The sequence below is a fragment of the Podarcis erhardii genome (assembly GCF_964252035.2).
Source record: "Podarcis erhardii genome assembly, chromosome: 15".
NCBI lineage: Eukaryota > Metazoa > Chordata > Lepidosauria > Squamata > Lacertidae > Podarcis > Podarcis erhardii.
Window position 1 is genome coordinate 22,145,533 of NC_138505.1, and position 23,984 is coordinate 22,169,516.

At 47.2% G+C, this 23,984-nt stretch overlaps 1 protein-coding gene across 2 annotated transcripts in view; it reads right to left on the reverse strand.

Annotated features, from left to right (window-relative positions):
- DTX1 (deltex E3 ubiquitin ligase 1) overlaps positions 1-23,984 on the reverse strand; it is a 51,198-nt gene that overhangs the window by 19,057 nt on the left and 8,157 nt on the right. For both annotated transcript variants that reach the window (XM_081841907.1, XM_081841908.1), the window contains exon 3: positions 2,535-3,216. In XM_081841907.1, the coding sequence (XP_081698033.1) occupies positions 2,535-3,216 (682 nt within the window). The remainder of the gene's footprint in view (positions 1-2,534; positions 3,217-23,984) is intronic.

The window sequence follows — 23,984 nt, forward strand, 5'->3', positions numbered from 1 at the left end:
CAGGTGAGGAGGCTCTCTTCCCTGATGTGTGAGAAACTACTGTACCCCAGCAGTAAAAGCAAAAAAAAAAAAAAAAAAAAAAAACGAAATAAAATGCAAACTCATGAGGAGGAAGGAAGCTCATGCAAACTGCAGCCGCAGCTCAGCACACAGATGGTTTTGCTGGCTGTTCCTGGGTGTGATTGAGATCCGCTGCAAAGGTGTTTGTAGCCCACGTGCCCATTTAATTCTGCTACTGACTCGTGGGCCAGCAGGGGGCCACGATATGCAGCCCTTTCATGCCCCCTCCCTGGAAAGCTTAAACTGGGAGGGCTGGTAAGAAATGCGGCCTGGGAAGGCGGTGTGTGGCCATGTGGGGAGTGACCAGAGGACCAGCTAAAAATGTCTGATGTTCTCTAGCCAAGGACTAAAGAAGTCTTTCAGAGCAGGTTTCCCCCAAATTTCTGTGTCCCTTGACCCTTCAATGAGCTTGCCAAGCTGTCACCAGCCCAGATTCTTAGGAATGTAAATGGAATAAGAAACATAAATGTATAATCAGGTTTATTTGTCATTGATCAACATGACTAAGAATCATAAAAGTAAAAAAAAAAAGTAGGGGCAAAGGAAGTACACTCTGTACATGCCCATGGCTTTGATTTCATAAGTTCATTGTTCCTAATTATTTTTTTTCACACTATGCCTCTTCAAGCCCAGACCCCTATCGACCCTGAGGTCTTTATTAACCCCTGGCAGAATCACATCAAATCAGTATCGACCGCGATAGGATACCCTATTTTAGAGCATTTTGAGGTGGAAAAAATGGACTCATTTCCCTAGAGACTTCAAATGGTGAGATTAATCAGCCTTAGAGTGCAGCGTTGACATCGATTTTAAAAAAAATATTTTCAAGTTTTTTTAAAAAAAATGGTGGGAAAACAGCCATTCTTAACACACAGGTGACCTCCATGAAGGGTCAATGAGATCAGGTATATTTTGTCCCCAAGATATCTGTACCCAAATACCAAGTGTTACATGAGAATTCAGGGTTCAGACAGATGCCACATTCACACCATACCTTTTAAACACTAGGATGCTGCCATAAAGCACCACTTTAAACAGTCACAGTTTCCCTCACAGAATTCTGGGAGCTGTAGTTTGCTAAGGGTGCTGAGAGATTTTAGGAGACACCTCCATTCCCCTCCCAGAGCTACGATTCCCAGAGTTCCTTGGAAAGAGGGACTGATTCTTAAACCATTCTGGGAATTGTAGCTCCGTGAGGGAAATAGGGGGAGGTCTCCCCACAACTCTCCGCACTAATAATAATAATAATAATAATAATAATAATAATAATAATAATTTATTTATACCCCGCCCATCTGGCTGGATTAGCAAACCATGACTCCCAGACTCCTTTGGAAGCCATGACTGTTTAAAGTGATGCTTCCAGTGCAGGGTACGAATGTGGCCTCTCTGAGTCTTCCTAGGCAGAAAGAGAAGCAGAGAATAAAAGCCAGAGACACCAAATGCGAGGAAGGGAATGACAGGAGGGAGCAGCAGAGAGGAAAGAGCCTGCCACCCCTGCCACCCCTTTCCCAGCGCTGCCCCAGAGGCTCCAATTATTCTCAGAGAATCTGCAGCGCTGCCACCTGGTTGCCGTGGCAACACAAGGCCGCTCTCCTCTGGCCAAAGCTGACACATTGCTTCTGGGTGCGCCTGCCGCTCAGGCGAGGTGTCTGGGCAACCACGGGCGACGTCAGCTTCTGCCACCCTGAGCACCAGAGCAGGGGAGGCAGAGAGCACCCAACTCCACCGCGCAGGAATCATGTGTGGCGGTCTCCTTCGCGACTTGGGTGGGCTGCTATTCAGAGGCCTCTTCTTCCCTGTTTTGTTGTTTATGTCAACACTGGCCGGCTGGACAAAGATGGGGAGGAGAGTAGAGGGTGATTGTGTGGGGCTCTGACAGACAGACAGACAGATAGACAGGCTGACTCTTTAACCTGAAAACCCCAGTGCTAGTCCTACTCAGAGTAAGCCCACCGAAATGAATGGACCAAAGTTAGACATGCCTGCTAATTCCAGTGGGTTCTGAGTAGGGATAGCGTTGGATAAAAATGGCAATCCAAAATGCTCTCTCTGTGTTTGTGTGTGTGTCTGTGTGCGCGCAAATACACACACACACACACACACACACACACACTGTCAGTGCTTTTCTTCTTCGGTTTATTGGCCGAGGGAGCCGGTGTACAGCTTCCGGGTCATGTGGCCAGCATGACTAAGCCGCTTCTGGCAAACCAGAGCAGCGCACGGAAACGCCGTTTACCTTCCCGCCTATTTATCTACTTGCACTTTGACGTGCTTTCGAACTGCTAGGTTGGCAGGAGCAGGGACCGAGCAACAGGAGCTCACCCCGTCGCGGGGATTCGAACCGCCAACCTTCTGATCGGCAAGTCCTAGGCTCTGTGGCTTAACCCACATTGCCACCCGCATCCCTAATATTCATTATAGGTAAAATAAAATAAAAAGGGGGAAGTGGCAAATACTTTTCAGCTACTTACCCTGGTGGGATGGAAGCCCGAGTACTCAAGATGGCCACTCGCTGCGTACCGGGCCGGTTCAGGTTGTTTTGGCCGGGGAGCTGGGTGTGGCTGGGTGCGCTCTGGCTCCGGGAAAAAGTGGCCACTTGCATCCCGTTGCCGGAACGGACCTGCTCGATCTTGCCCGTCCCGCTGGCTTGCACCGTGCCCAGCGACCACATCGCCGTTCCGTTGAACGTATTGCTCTGCCGGACGGCCAGCGATCCGTTCCCGTTCCCGGAATACACCTTCCTGCGCTGGGAGGCCAGGATGGCGTTGGAGGCTGCCCGGGTGCTGTTGACCAACAGGCACTGCTGGCACGAACAAGGGTGCCCAGAATTGGTCCCCACAGGCCAAGATTGGGACTTGGGGATGGAGCCGATGGTGAGAGGATAAGCCAAGTCCATGCGCCTCCTTAGACGGCGTTTCCTCTGCGTCTGGCGGTTCACCTGAGACATGCTGTTGAAGTAGATCAGGTAGCAAAACCCCAGCGAGGACAGGTCCAGCCACGGGTGCTGCTTCTCGTACGCGTTCTGGATGGTGATGCAGATGTCCATGTCGTACGGAGTCCAGGAGTTGTTGTCGTTTTCCCATTCCCACACAACCCCCTTGCCGGGGGCAGAGGAGGGGTCGTAAAAGTTCCTTCGCACTGGGCGCATTGTCCCTGGGAGAGAACAAAGGAGAAAGAAGGAATGGATCAGAGGTGGGGAATCGCAGTTTCATGTGTTACGTATACAGTGGTACCTCGGGTTAAGAACTTAATTCGTTCTGGAGGTCCATTCTTAACCTGAAACTATTTATTCTTAACCTGAGGTAGCACTTTAGCTAATGGGGTCTCCCACTGCCTCCATGGCGCCACCGCCGCCGCGCGATTTCTGTTCTCATCCTGAAGCAAAGTTCTTAACCTGAGGTACTATTTCTGGGTTAGCGGAGTCTGTAACCTGAAGCGTCTGTAACCCCAGATACCACTGTACAGTCAAACCTCAGTTGTCGAACATAATCCATTCTGGAAGCCCATTCGGCTTCCAAAATGTTCGACAACCAAGGCACAGCTTCCGATTGCTTGGAGGAGATTCCTGCACTCAAGCGGAAGCCGTGTTGGACATTTGACTTCCGAAAAACGTTCGAAAACTGGAGCATTTACTTCCAGGTTTTCAGCATTTGGGAGCCGAAACATTCCAAAATGGAGGCGTTTGGGAGCCGAGGTTTGACAGTATGTAAAATAAATCTTGATGATATGCAAAGTAGCAGAGTAGCTTACAGCTAGGAACCTAAATAACTCCTAGGTGACTGATAGCTTCTTTGTAAAGACTACAGTGTCCAGATTCTTCATATTCCAAGGAACTTTATTTTCATAAACATATAACTAAGAAGAATATTACTCTATTTTTCCAGGGGGAGTCTCGGATTTACAGAAGCCGTCGTGGTTTCTGATTTGATCCTGGAATGTCCTGCTTTTCCTTAGGATGCCCCTATTTTCACCTGAGAAATTTTGGAGGGTATGGAGTTATGTGGCCCCCGAGCCAAGGAGATAAATAACTATACAACCTTTAGAAGACATTTGAAGGCAGCCCTATACTGTATAGGAAAGTTTTTTCAATGTTTAATGTTTAATTATGTTTTTATATGTGTTGGAAGTTGCCCAGAGTGGCTGGGGCAACCCAATCTGATGGGTGAAGTATTATTATTATTATTATTATTATTATTATTATTATTATTATTGGCATCCCTATTTTCATCAGAGAAATGTTGGAGAGTGTGCACCTGCCTTTTACACTTCACTCTGATTGGTAGATTTTTTGGGGTTCTAGTTTTGTTTTGTTTTTTAAGCCATCTTGGAAACAGCATTGTCTTAACAGAGCAGCTGGTAAAGGTGCAAGCTGAACCATATTACTATGGGGATTTAAGATTCCTGTTGAACCTGAGACCTACATTCTGCATGAAAATCAAATGCTCCTCTACCAATCTATGGCTCTAACCTAGGCCATGATGATGGGGCTTGAAAACTATTGACCTGGGAGAAATGTTGGAGGGTATGTAACTGTAGTTTCATCTTATTTCCTTGCATCGATTGTAGATCCACAGCCCTTTTTTTTCCCCTTCTTCCTAGCAAGGGAGGTCTTGCTAGGGCTGCTTTTAACACCTTCCCGTTTTCTGGCAATGCATTCTGGGCATATCTTTGCTACCTGCATCACTCCCAGAGTTGCTGGCACTGTGGTGCTAAGGCAAGCACTAATTGTGCTGTGTCAGGTTCCACCCATCCCAAATGTCCTCCCTTCTCAACACAAGCTGCTCAGCCAATTTGGACCGGGCCACGTTTAGTCACACGATTATGCTCCGCAGCCCAGCCTGCGGTCCAGCCCAGCCATTGTTCTTGCTCAGTTTCCCCCTCGATGATCAGGAAGCCCTCCTGACAGCCCGGGGCAAGTCTGAGCCTTCCTGTTCACCTATTCCATGGACCCAACAGACTCGGGAGTAGTCTCTGCTTTCTCTCTGGATGTTTCCAGCCGATGTCACACACACACACACACACACACACACACCGTTTGATCCCTTTTCCGTTTTATATCTGACACCACTAAGCAGATTCCATCTGAGGCCACAGCTGGAGTTTTTTCTTTTTCTGTTAGGAAAGAATTTTTCCTTCTCCCCTTTTCACCCTGTGAACAGAGCTAACACGCTTGGGAAAAGGGATATTCCAGTTCAGATAAAGGTCAGATATGGCAGGATTAATTGATTTCAGAAAAGGTGCTGGGCAGCCCCACTTCATGAGCCATATAAAGGTAAAGGTAAAGGGACCCCTGACTGTTAGGTCCAGTCGTAGCCGACTCTGGGGTTGCGGCGCTCATCTCGCTTTATTGGCCGAGGGAGCCGGCGTACAGCTTCCGGATCATGTGGCCAGCATGACTAAGCCGCTTCTGGCAAACCAGAGCAGTGCATTGAAACGTCATTTACCTTCCCGCCGGAGTGGTACCTATTTATCTACTTGCACTTTGACGTGCTTTCGAACTGCTAGGTTGGCAGGAGCAGGGACCGAGCAACAGGAGCTCACCCTGTTGCGGGGATTCGAACCACCGACCTTCTGATCAGCAAGTCTATACCTGCACACATATACTGGACACAGGCCTATCTGGAGACAGTGATGGGCAACTGGGAGGGGGGAGGTGGATTCTTTCAGGAATATGATCCAGATTGACGGGAGGCAATAACTGGACCATTTTCTTCCAGGCACTTGGACCTGAATGCGACAGCAGCTCTCTCCAGTTGTGACTGAGAGCCTATGTGGCCTAGTGGTTAGAGCGTTGAGGACCCAAGTTCAAATCTTCACTCAGCCCACTGGGAGACTTCGGTCGGACACCATCTATCAGCCTAACCAACCTCACAGGGTTGTTGTGAGGGCAAAATGGTTGAGTGGCAAGAACCAGGTATGCCAGCTTGAGCTCCTCGGAGAAAAGATGGGTTAGAAATGTAATAGTACAATGGTACCTCGGGTTAAGTACTTAATTCGTTCCAGAGGTCCGTTCTTAACCTGAAACGGTTCTTAACCTGAAGCACCACTTTAGCTAATGGGGCCTCCTGCTGCTGCCGTGCCACCGGAGCACAATTTCTGTTCTCATCCTGAAGTAAAGTTCTTAACCCGAGGTACTATTTCTGGGTTAGCGGAGTCTGTAACCTGAAGCGTCTGTAACCTGAAGCATACCACTGTAGTATGTAGTAGTAGTAGTAGTAGTAAAATTAAATATCAGCAACTAGTATAGCACAAGCACATCTCTCTGTGGCCTCCCAGATGTCTGTGGGAACCTGCAAGCAGGAGCTGAGTGCAAAAGCAACTCTCCCCACTTGTGAATGCTAGCAACTAGTATGCAGATGCATGCTGCCTCTGACAGTGGACAGAGAACATAAAAAGGTCAAGGACTCCTGGATGGTTAAGTCCAGACAAAGGTTGTGGCACTCATCTCGCTTCAGGCCAAGGGAGCCGGAGTTTGTCCACAGACAGCTTTCTGGGTCACGTGGCCAGCATGACTAAACCGCTTCTGGCACAATGGAACACTGTAACGGAAACCAGAGCACATGGAAACGCCGTTTACCTTCCTGCCACAGTGGTACCTATTTATCTACTTGCACTGGCGTGCTTTCAAACTGCAAGGTTGGCAGAAGCTGGGACAGAGCTCACCCCGTCATGGGCATTCAAACTACCGACCTTCTGATCGGCAAGCCCAAGAGGCTCAGTGGTTTAGACCACAGCACAAGCCGCACCCCTACAGAGAACGTAGATGGTTAGTCGCTCTCATCATTAGGAAGCGTCTCTTACTGCTTAGCCAAGATCTGCATCCCTAAATAGGAATGTAAGATGAGCCATTCTGGACCAGGCCAAAGGCTCACCTAGCCCAGTGACAATTAGGACCTGAGTGCAGCAGTGCTGTCCTCATAGCAAAGGGTACAAGGCCCAAGGCGCTAGTGGGAACACTTAGGGAGAGAGCCCTGCCTGAAGCCACGGAATGCTGCTGCCTGTCAGTGTAGCCAGTACTGAGCTAGATGGGCCAGATAGGCATGGAAGAGACTCCTGCATGCCTGAAACCCACCAGGGCACCATGTAATAGGGCACCAACACACACACACACACACACACACACACACACACACAGAGCCAGCCCTCCTTGCCCAGCTTATCTCGTCTCTCCCTTCTGCATGCTGATGCTGCAGCCAGAACAGCAGGCTGTGTGCGCAATCAATAATTATGTTTGAAGTGTTACGTTAACTATGCATCCCTCCCCGGAGACTCATAAAGCTAAACGGCCGTACGCCAGCGGTTTCCGTGGTGTTTGCTTTCAGCGAGGGCCGGCTTGGCAGGGCTCCTGGCGCTCTTGCCTTGCAGCACTGCTGAAGAGGAAGTCACCCGCCAGCAAAAAGAGGTGCACCGAATGTCTTCCTGGAACAGGCCGCAAGGGGCACCAGCAAGTCCTCCTCACTGCCTCCCCTTTTGGCCTGGCTTGTGAATGCAGGAAGGTGCCTTCTACATACCCTCCAAGTATCCTTATTTTCCAGGGGTGGTCCTGGAATAGCCCTATCTCCTCCTTGAATTTGTCTAATCTTCTTTTAAAGCCATCCACGTTGGGGGACATCACTTCCTCCTGTGGAAGTGAGTTCCATAGTTTAACTACATGTTGCATGAAGAAGGGCTTTGTTTTATCAGTCCTGAATCTTCCAACATTCAGCTTCCTTGGACATCCAGAAGTTCTAGGGCTATGAGAGAGGGAGAAAAACAGACCCTCCAAGTGTCCCTATTTTCCAGGGATGTCCCTGATTTAGAGAAGCCGTCCCGGTTTCTGATTTGATCCCAGAATGTCCTGCTTTTCCTTAGGATGTCCCTATAGTTAAATCTATGGTTTTCCCAGTAGTGATGTATGGAAGTGAGAGCTGGACCATAAAGAAGGCTGATTGCCGAAGAATTAATGCTTTTGAATTATGGTGCTGGAGGAGACTCTTGAGAGTCCCATGGACTGTAAGAAGATCAAACCGATCCATTCTGAAGGAAATCAGCCCTGAGTGGAAGGACAGATCCTGAAGCTGAGGCTCCAATACTTTGGCCACCTCATGAGAAGAGAAGACTCCCTGGAAAAGACCTTGGTGTTGGGAAAGATGGAGGGCACAAGGAGAAGGGGACGACAGAGGACGAGATGGTTGGACAGTGTTCTTGAAGCTACGAACATGAGTTTGACCAAACTGCGGGAGGCAGTGGAAGACAGGAGTGCCTGGCATGCTCTGGTCCATGGGGTCACGAAGAGTCGGACACGACTAAACGACTAAACAACAACAATTTTCATTGGAGAAATGTTGGAGGGTATGGAGTTATCCAATCCCCGAGCCATCTGAAGCCAATCCTGTATAGGGAAGTTTTTTAAAATGTTTAATGTTTTATTATGTTTTTATATGTGTTGGAAGTGCCCAGAGTGGCTGGGCCAACCCAATAAGATGTGTGGGGTATAAATAGTAAAAAATATCATTATGGAATGGGAATATCCCTCTATAAGAATGTTAAGGTCTCAAATGTAGATAAATACTCATAAATGCACACATATCTAAATATATGAACCATGTGACTGAAATAGCATGGGAGAACAATCCTGAAGCCATTTTGACTCTCCCAATGACCCCAAATATTCCTCTACAGTAAGGGAGGCAAACGGGGAAAGCCTTCCCATTGTCTTTTTGCTTGCAAATCCTGTCTTAAGGGTGTATTTGTGTATGAATAGGGTGAGCCTATGACCTGGGACCCAGGAACTAAAATATTAACCATCACAAAAGAATGCCTAGGCTGCCCGGGTAATGCAACCAGTGACCATTATTAGGTATCCTGGCAGACAGGATTTCTGCTGTAGACCGCCTCCTTCTGTGATGTATGTATGGTGTTTTGGAGATGATGGTTTTGGGCTACAGGGTAAACAATTTCAAAAGTCTATATAAGGGCTTGCACACCATTGTTCAGGGTTCTCCTCCCTACTGTGTGTGGGGAGTGGGGACCCTGTTGCAACAGTTCCTTGAATAAAGATCAGGCTTACTAGCCGCTTTGCTTCTCAATATACTCTGGTTGGCCTCTGTTATTTTCTCCTACTGACAGGGAACCCACTTAAGGCCTCGTATACGGGCTCCGGAATACCCCATAAGGAAAAGGAAGCAGTTTTTCTTATAACATCCTATTTTCATTGGAGAAATGTTGGAGGGCATGGTAGATTGATTTGACTGCGATGGCTTTTGTAAATGCGGGGGCTGTCCCTGGAAAATCGGGACATCTGGAGGGTCTAGGACGGTTTTCTCACATGCTCTCAAGCAATCCTCCTCCACAGGGTCCTTGTGAGGGAAACAAAATCACTGGTGTTGCTGACACATGGAACTGAGTTTGCCTCGTTTTTGCTAGCTGGCCTCATTTTGTTGTTGACATAACCTGGGTCTGAGTCATCACTGGCCTTGCTAACAGAAAGTCTGCCGTGAGCCCTTCCTGTTCATGACTGCCAAGCCTATCGTTCCGTGAGAATAAGTTTGCTTAAAAACCAGTAAATCTTTGGCGAGAAACGTAATGCTTTGTGCAAATGCCACTGTTCTGCGGTCAAATGTAATAAATCACTATGAACGCTAATAGCATTGATATAGCACTTTGAGATGCACATTGGCATGTGTTGCATCTTAAAAACATTTTCAACAACCCTGCAAGGTAGACCAGTGTGATTATTAATCAATCAATCAATCAATCAATCAATCTTTATTACGGTCCAGAGACCCAACAAATCGTTACAAAGCAATGCACAATTCAGACAGCCTACCTCCAGGTTAAACAAGCATTTTGTTCAGACTTAAAGACAGACTTATTATCCCTATTTGCAGATAAAAGATGGGGGGTTAGGCTGAGAAGAAGCAGTTTGATTCGGGGCCCACCTAGGCCATGTTCACACCACACATTTGAAGCGCTGTGATACCACTTTAACCACCCATGGCTTCCCCCGTAGAATATTGGGAGCTGTAATTTGGTAAAGGTGCTGAGATTTATTAGGGGATCCCTTATTCCTCTCACAGACCTAGAAAGTTCTCTGGGAAGAGGGGTTCATTGTTAAATCACTCTGGGAATTGGGAGTCACAAACTGATGGGGAGAACGGAATTTAAGATTGGAAGAATAGAAAAAGTAGAGAAACTAAAATGGGCAGATCTACCCATTGTTAGCTACAGCTCAGATATGGAGCTGTATGCATGCAGACAGTTGCAGGTTCAACCCCCAGTATCTCCAGGTAGGACTAGGAAAAGACTAGTGTCTGAAACCCTGGAGAGCTGCTGCTAGTCAATATAGAGATTAGCGAACTAGATGGACCAAAGGTCTGACTCAGAATAATGCAGCTTCCTAGAGCCTAGGACTTACCGATCAGGTTGGCAGTTCGAATCCCCGCAACGGGGTGAGCTCCCGTTGCTTGGTTCCAGCTCCTGCCAACCTAGCAGTTAGAAAGCATGTCAAAGTGCAAGTAGATAAATAGGTACTGCTCCGGCGGGAAGGTAAACGGCATTTCCGTGCGCTGCTTTGGTTCGCCAGAAGCGGCTTAGTCATGCTGGCCACATGACCCGGAAGCTGTACGCCGGCTCCCTCGGCCAATAAAGCGAGATGAGCGCCACAACCCCAGAGTCGGTCACGACTGGACCTAAAGGTCAGGGGTCCCTTTACCTTTACCTATGCTCCTATTTAATTCACCCTTTATTCAGAACACTGAGGACTAGAATCTTGCTCTCACCATAGCTCAGTGGGCAGAGCATCAGCTTGAATCCAAGAAGTCCCTGGCTTCTCCAGATAGAGGCTGGATCTACACTGATGAGAAACGCTATAAAAACATAGCTCTCAATGCAATTTACCATTGGTAATGTATCGCTGCTCTACAGCGCCCTCTGGTGCCACATTTTTATAACACATTTTTAAATTTATAACTGAGACCAGGGTCACTGGAAAACACCCTCTGTCTGAAACCCTGGAGAGACACTGCCAGTCAGTGTAGACAATACTGAGCTAGATGGGCCAGGGTTTGACTGCCTAGAAGGTGGCTTCTTATGTCCCTAGGTCTTAAGGGAAGGCCATTGCTCAGAGATAGAGCATCTGCCTTGCATGCAGAAGGTCCTGGGTTCAATCCCATATGCAGGTAGAGCTGTGAATGTCCCCTAACTGAAACCCTGGAGAGCTGCTGCCAGTCAGTGCAGGAAATACTGGGCTGGAAGGACCACTAAGTCAGTTTTCTATGTTCCTAACAGATGTGCTGTACAGTGGTACCTCAGGTTAAGTACTTAATTCATTCCGGAGGTCTGTTCTTAACCTGAAACTGTTCTTAACCTGAAGCACCACTTTAGCTAATGGGGCCTCCTGCTGTTGCCGCTGTGCCACCAGAGCACGATTTCTGTTCCTATCCTGAAGCAAAGTTCTTAACCTGAAGCACTATTTCTGGGTTAGCAGAGTCTGTAACCTGAAGCGTATGTAACCTGAAGCGTATGTAACCCGAGGTACCACTGTACCTCAGTGGCAGAGCGCCTATTTGCATGCGGAATTATTTGCAAATTATAAATAATTTCATAAGCTGTGTGTCTTTGTTTCTCAATCTGACCCTTTAACACGGTTTTGCATGTATCGTGGCATCTTATGCATTGTGACTTGCTGTTATTTTTACTGATTACAGTTTAGTAGCTATTTATTGTACTTGTTAAGAGTGAATTCCTGATTAATTTTTATTTGCTGATATTTCGAGAGTTAATTCCATTGTGTACCATTATCTTCATTACTTTATTTGATATAAGTTGTTTGTTTTAAAGCTACGGTTCATTATGATTATTATTCATTTTGTACTGGGTCGGATTATTATGAGCTGCATGAGCTTTGACGTATATTTTGCTGCTGCAAACCGCCTTGCGTACAGTAATATAGAAAGGGGGCATACAAATTAAAAGAGAAATGGGGGGGGGGAGAGTAAAAGTCTGGAAGCCTGCTGGTAGTTTTGTTTGCTCAATGTCTCCTTCCACTTCTCTGTTTTGCCCTAAACAATGGAAGCAGCGAGCTGGCATTTGAAAAAGGTGCTTTTCCCCACACTGTTGGCAACCGAAAAAGCGCCAGTCTTATTGCTTGGGGGGGGGGTATCACAAAGCTCAGCTCACATAAACAACCTCCTCCTGGCCTGAACATTGCTCTGGTCCACCTCCGCACAACTCGGCGTCCACATCCCCGCAAAAAAGCTCTCCCTGCCCGTTTGTCCAGCCCGATTAATTACCATAATTACGGCAATTAATCAGCTGCCTTCTGAGCCTGCCTAGCCCAAGGGGAGGAATTGAATCAGGCAGCAGCGCATTTTGCTGAGACAGCGCTCCTCAGGAGGAAGAGGAGGAGGAGGAAGACCAGGGAAGCCAGATGGCCTACGAGGCAAACGCTGCTGCATCGAGGCCACTGGGAGGGATGCTTCGGCCTGGAGGTGACCCTTGTAACCAGATTATTCATCATCACAAGGTTTTTCATGGACGATTCTTTCAGGCCACATTCTGGAGCAAGTAGGTGCTTACAGTCAAGGTTACGGTGGGTGAAAATGTGCCAGAAACAGTTATGGAATTCAGATACCTCCACTCTCTTTCATTTTTTTTTTTAAAAAGCAAGTTTCTAGTCCTTATGGATTGCAAAAGTATGCCTGAAAGAGACCGTGACTGGCCCAAGGACACCCAGTGAGCATTTCATGGTTGTGTGCCTGGGGCAACCCAGTCAGATAGGTGGGGCACTACTACTACTACTAATAATAAATTGAACCCTGGTCTCCCAGATCCAGCACTCTAAACCACTACACAAACACTGGCTCTTGTTGTTTTTCAGTCCACAAACAATGCACAATTAATGCCATTCTTTTTACATTGTTTGGGCAGTTACTTTACACTGAAATGAGCTCAGGTGGAGATAAATATGTAAGGAATTACTTAAAGGTAAAGGTAAAGGTACCCCTGCCCGTACGGGCCAGTCTTGCCAGACTCTAGGGTTGTGCGCTCATCTCACTCTATAGGCCGGGAGCCAGCGCTGTTCGCAGACACTTCTGGGTCATGTGGCCAGCGTGACAAGCTGCATCTGGCGAGCCAGCGCAGCACACGGAAACGGCATTTACCTTCCCGCTAGTAAGCGGTCCCTATTTATCTACTTGCACCCGGGGGTGCTTTCAAACTGCTAGGTTGACAGGCGCTGGGACTGAACGACGGGAGCGCACCCTGCCGTGGGGTTTCGAACCGCCGACCATGCGATCGGCAAGTCCTAGGCACTGTTTTACCCACAGCGCCACCCGCATCCCTAAGGAATTACTTAGGTCATGTTAAATAGCAGCCAAAACAGTCATACCTCTTGCTACGTTCAGTTCAGGTTACATTCTTTCAGGATATGCCCCGCAGTGACCTGGAAGTAACAGAACGGGTTACTTCCGGGTTTCGCCGCTCGCGCATGCACAGACGCTCAAAATGACGTCACGCACATGCGCAGAAGTGGCGAATCGCGACCCGCGCACGAACAATTGCGGGTTGCATTCTGCTCATGTTGCGAACGGGGCTCCGGAATGGATCCCGTTTGCAACCAGAGGTACCACTGTATAGTCATTGGCAGAAAGTGAACTGCAGCAAAAGGGAAACAGTGCTGATTTTGACAAGCACAGGTCTTCGGGGAAATCACTGCCTTCTTACATCCCTCAGTTAAAAGTGGGCTCCACATCTGAAGGCCAAAGACAACTCATCTAGCCTACCCTATAAGGTTGTTGTGAAGATGAATATGGCAGTGGCCAGCAAATAACTGTGTTATGTCACCTTCAACTCCTTAAAGGGATATAAATGTAATGAATAGAAGTTAACACATTTCTAGAGGGTTGGGCTTTGGTGTCCTCAATAGCTCTCTGTGTTTTGTCCTAATCAGCAAAGCAGAAGAAAATTATGTCAAACAATTCATTTGCATAGGTCACAGACTGCAGTGGATTAGCAAAATCTCTCCAGCACGTTTGCCGGAGCTTTCCCAAAAGATTAATGTTATGGCCTGCTTCGCTTGTTCGCTGCAACGTTTTAAACTATTTTATAAATTTATTTGTTGCTGTTTTTTTTTTTTTTAAAAAAACCAAAATCAGCTGTTTTAAGTCCTTTGATGGTGTTCTGGGGTGGGGGAACGGGAGAATGGCTCAGATTCGTGCTCTAAAAGAAATAAAGGAATGAACCAAGCGCAGAACCGTTATTTCAAGGAGAGAGATATGATTTTGCCAATTTGCTCTCTCATCCCCCCCGCTTTGCCCCCATCTTTAGTTGTCCTCTTTTTGGTCAGTCCATGCAGACAGTATCGAGACAGATGCTCAGCCTCTTCCCATGTTCGTCCAGTTGCTTTCAAGGGCAGGACTGCAAAAGGGGATGGAAATTGTGGGGAAGGAGATTTTGGCTAAACATTACACAGAACCTCCTAACGACAAAGGGCGTTTGGACTGCGGAACTGCCTGCCCCAGGATGTGTTGGGGCTCTCCTTTCCTGCACGTCTTTTGAGCAAAGGCTGGGTGACCTCCTTTCAGGGACGCTGTAATTCTGCATCACGCATTGCAGTTCCTGCGTAGAGCAAGCTGCGTGGGGGTGGGGGTGGACTAGGTGACTTCTGTTAGCCCCCTTCGGGCTCTAAAATCCTGTGATCTCCCTTTGGAACTTGAGCTCGGGGTGGAATCCAAAGAACATCAGATTGAAAACAAGCCCTTGGCAGCTTCCTCCGGTGACCCAGGCCTCCCAGCCAAGCTCAGAGGGAGCGTGCCAGCAGCCCCTGCAATATTGGCAGCGGAGGCGATGCAGCACTCAGGTGCCCGCTTGCAACTCTCCTCGCACCAGATGCGTTCCCTGCCGTGCCGGCAGCCGCATGCAGAGAGCCTCTCTGCTCCTCAGCCTCGCCCTCAGCTCAAATATCCTGTCCTAAAAGTTGGTGGAGAGGGAGGGCACCGTATCCCCTTCCCACGGCTCCAAATAAGTTTCGAGTTTCTTTTTTTGAAGGGAGCCCCCAAACTTCTGAATTTCTTTCTTTCATCACAGCTGAGATTCCTGCATTTCAGGGGGTTGGGCTGGATGACCCTCAAGGTCCCTTCCAATTCTATGATTCTATGAAATCCTGATCAATGCTGTTTTTGCTTTGGACATTTTCGCTCAACTTTTCCCCTCCAAGGAGTTCAAGGCATGCTCCTCTCTCCTTTATTTCATCACCACAACCACCGTGTGAGGTACCAACTGGTCTAAGGTTCTCTAGTGGCTGACGGGGGGCGGGATCCAAACCCAGGTCTCTGCAGTTGTAGTCTGCTGCATTAACCACTGCACAATACTACTACAACGCTGGCTGATAAGAATGCTACCGGTGATGTTGCCATTCAGTCCTTTGTGAGGCTGATTTTAGCTAAGGCTCTAATTAGAGACACATTTACCTGGGAGTAAGTCCCACAATGAACCCACTGTCCCTTGTCGGAGGCAGTAATACCAGTTGCTGGAAGCCACAGGAGGTGAGAGTGCTCTTGTGCTTGGGTCCTCCCGGAGGCAAAATATTAACTCAGCACACTGAACAACGCCCCGTCAAACTGCCAGGGCATTTTTCCAACTTTAAACCCCATTGATTTCTCGCTAAACTCTAGTAAGGCAGAGAAAAAGAGGGCAGATGAGGGCAATTGCCGCATCAACTTCACATCTGCACCAAGCACTTAATGCACATCTAGTCACACTGTTTTCCCCAAAGAACTGTAGTCCCCCCGGAGTTATCGTTCCCAGCACCCATAACAAACTACAGTTCCCAGGATTCTTTAGGGGAAGCTATGAACTTTAAAGGTTTGGTGTGGACATAACCATAGTTTTGCAAGGGCAGCTGGGAGGCTTCTATTGACGGGATTGTGCAGTCTGGGATCTTCAAGATCAGGGATCTAAAGCATGGATAAGCAAACTAAGGCCCGGGGGCGGAATCCAGCCCAATCGCCTTCTAAATCCGAGCAGCGGACAGTCCGGGAATCAGCGTGTTTTTACATGAGTAGAATGTGTGCTTTTATTTAAAATGCATCTCTGGGTTATTTGTGGGGCATGGGAATTCATTCATTCCCCCCCCCCATATAGTCCAGCCCCCCACAAGGTCTGAGGGACAGTGGACCAGCCCCCTGCTGAAAAAGTTTGGTGACCCCTGACCTAAAGCTTCAGCCCCGCAGAAAGAGAATGCTTCGATATTCAGCCCTGGAGACTCTTCCCAGGCCACACCCTCTCCACAGGCCACACCCACCCAAGGCCACACCCACTCACTCAAGCCACACCTCCACATGGGTCCTCAGAAGCAACTCTGGCTGCACTGGATAGGAAGAATTTTGTCTAGTCCAGGGTTTCCCAAACTTGGGCCTCCAGCTGTTTTTGGGACTACGATTCCCATCATCCCTGACCTCTAGTTCTGCTAGTTTGGGATGATGGGAGTTGTAGTCCAAAAACAGCTGGAGGCCCAAGTTTGGGAAACCCTGTTCTAGTCCAACTCCCTGCATGCTAAATCCTAAATAGTGCTTAGGGTTTGCAGTTTACAGGAACCTAACAGCTTTTTAAAGATTATTTATGTATTTATTACATTTTACTGCTCACATCTTAACCATTTCTCCTTTTTCCCCATACCTGGCCACCTAGCCCAAAAGCTTTTGCAACAGCTCTGCATGCTTTAAGAGAAGCTGCACGAAAAACACAATTACAGCAGTCATCTGAAAATGATGCGTAAAATGCATTACGCTCATCCCAAACAGCAGAGTGAACTCATTTGTCCAAATTTTAAAACCAGTCCAAGATGTTATGAGCCAGGAAGGAATACTGCAGATCAGAAAAGAAAGCTGGCTGCTTTTCCTTCACAAGTGGCCAAGTTCCAAATTGCAGCAAAATGGAAAAATAAAAAGTTCCAACTGCCCAAGTGTGGGAGCTCTGTTCAAGCAGAATTTCCTTCCTTCTGGAACAGCACTGGGGAACCTGTGGCCCTCCTAATGTTGCCAGACTACAACTCCCAGCATCCCCTGGCTGTTGGGCCATACTGGCTGGTGCTGATGGGAGTTGGAGTCCAACACCATCTGCAGCTCCCCAAGTCCCCCACGCTTGTCTTAGACCAGCCTTTCCCACGCTGGGTCCTCCAAATATTTTGGAATCCAACTCCCATCAGCTGAAGTCCAAAAGATCTGGAGAGCCTCAGCTACTGACAGTATAGCTCAGTTTATTAGAGTGGGGCACTGATAATGCCAAGGTTGCAGGTTTGATCCCCGGAAGGGACACCTTCATATTCCTGCATTGCAGGAATGATGAGCCTCAGGGTTCCTTCCAACTCAACCATTCTTTGAGGCTGCTTTAGACAAATTTGGCCATTTCCCCACCGAAGAATATCAGAAGAGCCCTGCTGGATCAGGCCAATGGCAAACTCCTGTCTGGCAAACTCCAGACATTAGCTAGGGGTGGGTAGAAGAAAAATCAGGTTCTTAAGAAGATAAGAGTCTGGCTGGAATCAGGCTAGTGGTCCATCTAGTCTAGGATCCTGTTCTCTTAGTGGCCAACCAGATACTTCTGCAAAGCCAGAAAACATGGTCCATGATGCACAACAGCCCTTCTCCCCTTCCTGTGGTCTCCAGCAACTGGTATTCAGAAGCATAATACCTACAGCGAGGGAGGTAGAACATAACCATGGGAGCAATTACCAACAGTAGAAGAATGGCGACAGAAGATAATGGAATATGTAAAGGTAAAGGAACCCCTGACCATTAGGTCCAGTCGTGACCGACTCTGGGGTTGCGGCACTCATCTCGCTTTATTGGCTGAGGGAGCCAGTGTACAGCTTCCGGGTCATGTAGCCAGCATGACTAAGCCGCTTCTGGCGAACCAGAGCAGCGCATGGAAACACCGTTTACCTTCTCGCCAGAGCAGTACCTATTTATCTACATGCACTTTGACGTGCTTTTGAACTGCTAGGCTGGCAGGAGCAGGGACCGAGCAACGGGAGCTCACCCCGTCACGGGGATTTGAACCGCCGACCTTCTGATTGGCAAGTCCTAGGCTCTGTGGTTTAACCCACAGCACCACCTGCACCCCTAATGGAATATGTAGAAATAGCCAAATTAACAGGGAAAATTTGACAACAGGGCAAGGAAACATTTCAAAAAGAATGGGAAAAATTTATGTTGTATATAGGAAAGATAAGATGAAATAATGAAACCAGTAGAATTGGAAATAAACCTCATAACAGGAAAGATTTAGAAAAGTGATGGATAATGAAAATAATAAGAAGCAAAATGTATCAGGAAACTAATATAACTAACAGCAGTTGTAAATGAATACAGACAGACAACAAGAATTGTATAAACATGAGGACTTATTTGTTTATGGATATACTATGGACAAATAAGGAAAATGAATAACAATATACAAAATGGAAGAAAATAATGCGATAAATTTATATGTGATATAAAAAAACAGAAGAAGGAAGGAGGGAAGTCAGCTCTGAAGAGTAAGTATAAATGTAATACAATATGTGTGTGTGGAGTATCTAATTCAAAAACTAATAAAGATTATTTGAAGAAGAAAAAAGAACATAGTCATGGCAGCTGGTCATCATCACCACCACCATCATTTTATTATTTGCACCCCGCCCAACTGCCTGGGTTTGCCCCAGCCACTCTGGGCGGCTTCCAACAGATATAAAAACGTAACAAAACATCGTACATTAAAGGCTTCCCTATACAGGGCTGTCTTCAGATGTCAAGGCGATAAATAATGATGCAACTTTTAGAAGACTTCGGATGAGAAGGCATTCCAGAGGGCGGGTGCCACCACCGAGAAGGCCCTCTGCCTGGTTCCCTGTAACTTCACTTCTCACAGTGAGCCAGAAGGCCCTCAGAGCTGGACCCCAGGGTCTGGGCTGAGCAATGGGGGTGGAAACGCTCTTACCATGAGTACTTTTCTCCTATTGATCACCTTATCCTCCGCGAATTTGTCTAATCCCATTTTAAAGCTCCTCGAGGAGAGAATGATGAATGAGAACATAAGGGCAGCTCTCCCAGATGGCCTAAGGCTCCCCTAGTCCAGCACCCAACTTTCCCAATTTGAGATTACTGCTATTCAGAGACACAGTGCTTCCAACTATGGTAGTTGGGAGTTCTTACCACTAGTAACTTTCTCAATTCTGCTTCCCAAAGGAAGAAGAAGAAGAAGAAGAAGAAGAAGAAGAAGAAGAAGAAGAAGAAGAAGAAGAAGAGTAGTTTGGATTTGATATCCCGCTTTATCACCCCCTTAAGGAGTCTCAAAGCGGCTAACATTCTCCTTTCCCTTCCACCCCCACAACAAACACTCTGTGAGGTGAGTGGGGCTGAGAGACTTCAGAGAAGTGTGACTGGCCCAAGGTCACCCAGCAGCTGCATGTGGAGGAGCAGGGAATCGAACCCGGTTCACCAGATTACGAGTCTACCACTCTTAACCACTACACCATGCTTTAGCCTTGATGGGTCAGGAGGAATACCCACATAGATTCCTCAAAAGGAAGCCTGCAAGAGCTGTCTCCCATCTTCATGATTCTCCATCTGTTTCATGATGGGGTCGTTCACCATCAATTCTTCCCTCCTGGCTCCTTCATATTAACCCAGCAGACTGGCCCACCCTGACTGATGGATTACTACTGTATTTGTTATTTTCAGGGACAGAGCTGGAAACACACAGAGATCCAGGAGAATCTCCCTGCAGCCTCAGGAGGAAGGATGTTAATGAGACCATGTAATTGAGATACCCCGGGGAGATGAACAGGTCAGAATCAAAGGCAGCAACATCAGAGCATGTTTGAACTCTCTTCATTTCCAAGATGTTTTCCAAATTTGCAAGCCACTTTCCCCTAATGTGATATGTTATTTTCACTAATGTATTTGTTTTTATGCATTCTTCTACCACCCCCAGTATAGCATTTTGGGTAAACACCGTCCGGCTGGAGAACTTCACCACAAAATTCAGAGAAGGGCAAATTTTGAAAGATAACTGTGTTTAGGTGAGCGCGGATAACAGCAGCAGCAGCAACAACAACCATATTTATACCCTGCCCATCTGGCTGGCTTGCCCCAGCCTCTTTGGAGGCCTTTGAACATATAAAAAACATCAAAGATTTAAAAAATTCCTGATACAGGGCTGCCTTCAGATGTCTTCTAAAAGTTATGTAGTTCTTTATCTCCTTGACATCTGATAGATAGCTGCTCACTAAGACACAAAGAAATTTGAATTTCGGTTCTTTGTTGTGCTTGCATCACACTTTTTCTCCAAGGAGCTCAAAGTGGTGTGCTTGGTTTCCCCCCTCCTCCACCAGTCCTCACAACAACCCTGTGAGGTAGGCTCTCCCCCAAACCATAGTCCAGAGAGGAGTAAAGGTAAAGGGACCCCTGACCATTAGGTCCAGTCGTGACCGACTCTGGGGTAGCGGCGCTCATCTCGCTTTATTGGCCGAGGGAGCCGGCGTATAGCTTCCTGGTCATGTGGCCAGCATGACTAAGCCACTTCTGGCGAACCAGAGCAGTGCACGGAAACACTGTTTACCTTCCCGCCGGAGCGGTACCTATTTATCTACTTGCACTTTGGCGTGCTTTCGAACTGTTAGGTTGGCAGGAGCAGGGACCGAGCAACGGGAGCTCACCCTGTTGCGGGGATTCGAACCGCCGACCTTATGATCGGCAAGTCCTAGGCTCTATGGTTTAACCCACAGCGCCACCAGCGTCCCTCTAGTCTAGTCTAGAGGAGTACCAGGGTACTAAATTATGCCCACAAACTAAGACAGCTCCCCGTCTGCAGACATGAAGCCCTAAGGCATGGAGGGCAGCAGGGCCAGGCTGTTAAGTATATGACAAAGGGGCATTGCTGACAACCTCATCCTTAATCTTCCCTCCACCCATGTGAGGAAATACATGCAGGGGGACGAGGACAAACTCCTGAATAAGGCTGACGCAGATGCTGCCTTTCAGGGGCTTCCTGGCTAAACCTGCTAGGCCTCTCCATTCTGCCACCTGAACTGACACTTCGCCCTGGAGCGCACCCAACTTATTGATTAGTGATAACGGGCGAGTGGTCTGCCAAGGAAGCTTGCCCTCCGTTCATGTTTAAAATGATGCGTAGCATGAAGAAAGTAGACAGAGAAAAGTTTTCCTCCCTCTCTCAGAACCCATCCAGCGAAGTGGAATGTGAGAAGATTCAGGACAGAGAAAAGAAAGGAGCTCTTCATGCATTGCATCGTTAAACTGCTGCAGGAGGCAGCTGCCTAGATAGAGGGCTTTAAAAGAGACTGGGGAAAATAACGGAGGAGAGGGCTGGTTTTGGCTACTAGCCACAATGGCTATGCTCTGCCTCTACAGTTGGAGTCCAAAATGCTTTGGAATTCCAGTTGCTGGTTAGAGTTTTGATCGTTGCAAAATGGAAGAGTAATGAAATCCCCTCTATACAAGATTGGATCCAAAAGCTGACAGAATATGCAGAATTAGACGGTTTATCAGAAAAAATAAAGACTAAATCAAAAGAGGAATTTGTTTCAAAATGGGAGGTTTTTAAAGAATATCTGAAAAATAAATACAGTAGTTTAAATTCTGTTGCAGCATTCGAGGAACTTCAGTAATGGTTGCAAGGTAGATATAAGAAATTAGATTTACTAAGAATAAGTTTAATCATGATAAAACTGTGTTCTGGCAATAAGTAATATGAATTTGAAATATGGAATAGACGGGAAGTTGGGTCTTTAGTGTTAAGACCAATAGATGTTTTAATGTTTGCTAAGAAAATTATGTGTCTATGTGTTCTTGTGTGTAATTTGGTATTTGGTAGCATCTAGATCAAGGGAAGTAATAGTGCCACTGTATTCTGCTCTGGTCAGACCTCACCTGGAGTACTGTGTCCAGTTCTGGGCACCACAGTTCAAGAAGGACACTGACAAACTGGAACGTGTCCAGAGGAGGGCAACCAAAATGATCAAAGGCCTGGAAACGATGCCTTATGAGGAACGGCTAAGGGAGCTGGGCATGTTTAGACTGGAGAAGAGGAGGTTAAGGGGTGATATGATAGCCATGTTCAAATATATAAAAGGATGTCACATATAGGAGGGAGAAAGGTTGTTTTCTGCTGCTCCAGAGAAGCGGACACGGAGCAATGGTTCCAAACTATAAGAAAGAAGATTCCACCTAAACATTAGGAAGAACTTCCTGACAGTAAGAGCTGTTCGACAGTGGAATTTGCTGCCAAGGAGTGTGGTGGAGTCTCCTTCTTTGGAGGTCTTTAAGCAGAGGCTTGACAACCATATGTCAGGAGTGCTCTGATGGTGTTTCCTGCTTGGCAGGGGGTTGGACTCGATGGCCCTTGTGGTCTCTTCCAACTCTATGATTCTATGATTCTATGATTTGTGTTTTTTTCTTTTTTCTTGTTGTATCAATAAAAAACTTTTTTTAAAAAAGGAATTCCAGTTGCTGGAAGCCACAGGACGGGAAAGGGCTCTTGCACCCAGGTCCTGCTGGCAGGTTTCCTACAGGCTTCTCAGTATTTGCTGTAAGAATGGAATACTGGACTAGACAGGCCATTGGCCTGATCCAGCAGGCTCTTCTTATGTTCTGGGTCTGGAGTAACCTGATAAGAACATAGGGAAGCTGCCTTATGGATGGGAGGTTGCCTGCTTCTGATGTGGTTACACTCCTTTTGAAGGAGTGGGTATGTAGCTTGGGGAAAACTCCTGGGTCCATTGCAGTCCCTCGAGGCTCAGGTGGCCTTGGTGGCACAAGATTGCCTTCCACCATCTTCAGCTGGTGGCCCAGCTGCGCCCCTATTTGGACAGGGATAGCCTAACTTCTGCCCTCTATGTTCTGGTAACCTTGAGGATAGATTACTGCAACGCGTTATATGCAGGGCTGCCTCCCAGGACAGTTTGGAAACTTCGACTGTTGCAGAATTTGCATACCCTCCAACGTTTCTCCGATGAAAGTGGGGACGTCCTATTCCATAATAATGATAATACTTACACTCTGGGCGGCTTCCAACACATATAAAAACACCATAAAACTAACTAGGGCTGCCTTCAGATGTCTTCTAAAGGTTGTATGGTTACTTATCTCCCTAGCTTGGGGGTTGCATAACTCCATACCCTCCAACATTTATCCAATGAAAATAGGAACATCCTAAGGAAAAGCAGGACCTACTGGGATCAAATCAAAAACTGAGACAGCTTCTGTAGATTTGGGGTGTCTTTGGAAAATAGGGACACTTGGAGGGTCTGTTTTCTCCCTCTGTAATAGCCCTAGAACTTGTGGAGGTAAAAGGAAGCTGAATGTGGAAGATTCAGGAGTAATAAAGGGGGGGGCATGGGACAATGCTAAAATGCTGGTGAATTTTCATGGGGGCTTTTGAAACAACCACAACAACTGCAAATGGATGTGAAAATGTGGACAACTGAACTTAACATGGGAAAGATGAGAGAGGTTCAATTACCCCTAACAACAACCATGAGAGGTAGCTTAGGCTGATAAGAAGGGCTGTCGCACAGAAGATGGAGCAAACTTGTTTTCTGCTCCTCCAGAGCGCAGGACTTTGAACCTATGGATTCAGATTACAAGGAAGGCAATTCCGACTAAACATTAAGTAACATTGAGAGCGGTTTGAATGGACTCCCTTGGAAAGTGGTGGCCTCTCCTTCATTGGAGGCTTTTAAACAGAGGTTAGATGGCCATCCATCAGGGCTCCTTTAGCTGTGATTCCTGCATTGCAGGGGGTTGGACTGGATGACCCTTGGAGGGCCCTAACCACCAGGGTTGCCATATTTCAATAAGTGAAAAACCAAGACGCCCTGAAAGTTGTTGAACTTTTTTTTAGGAAGACCCCAAAAGCTGTTACAGAAACGCCAAAAAACCCCC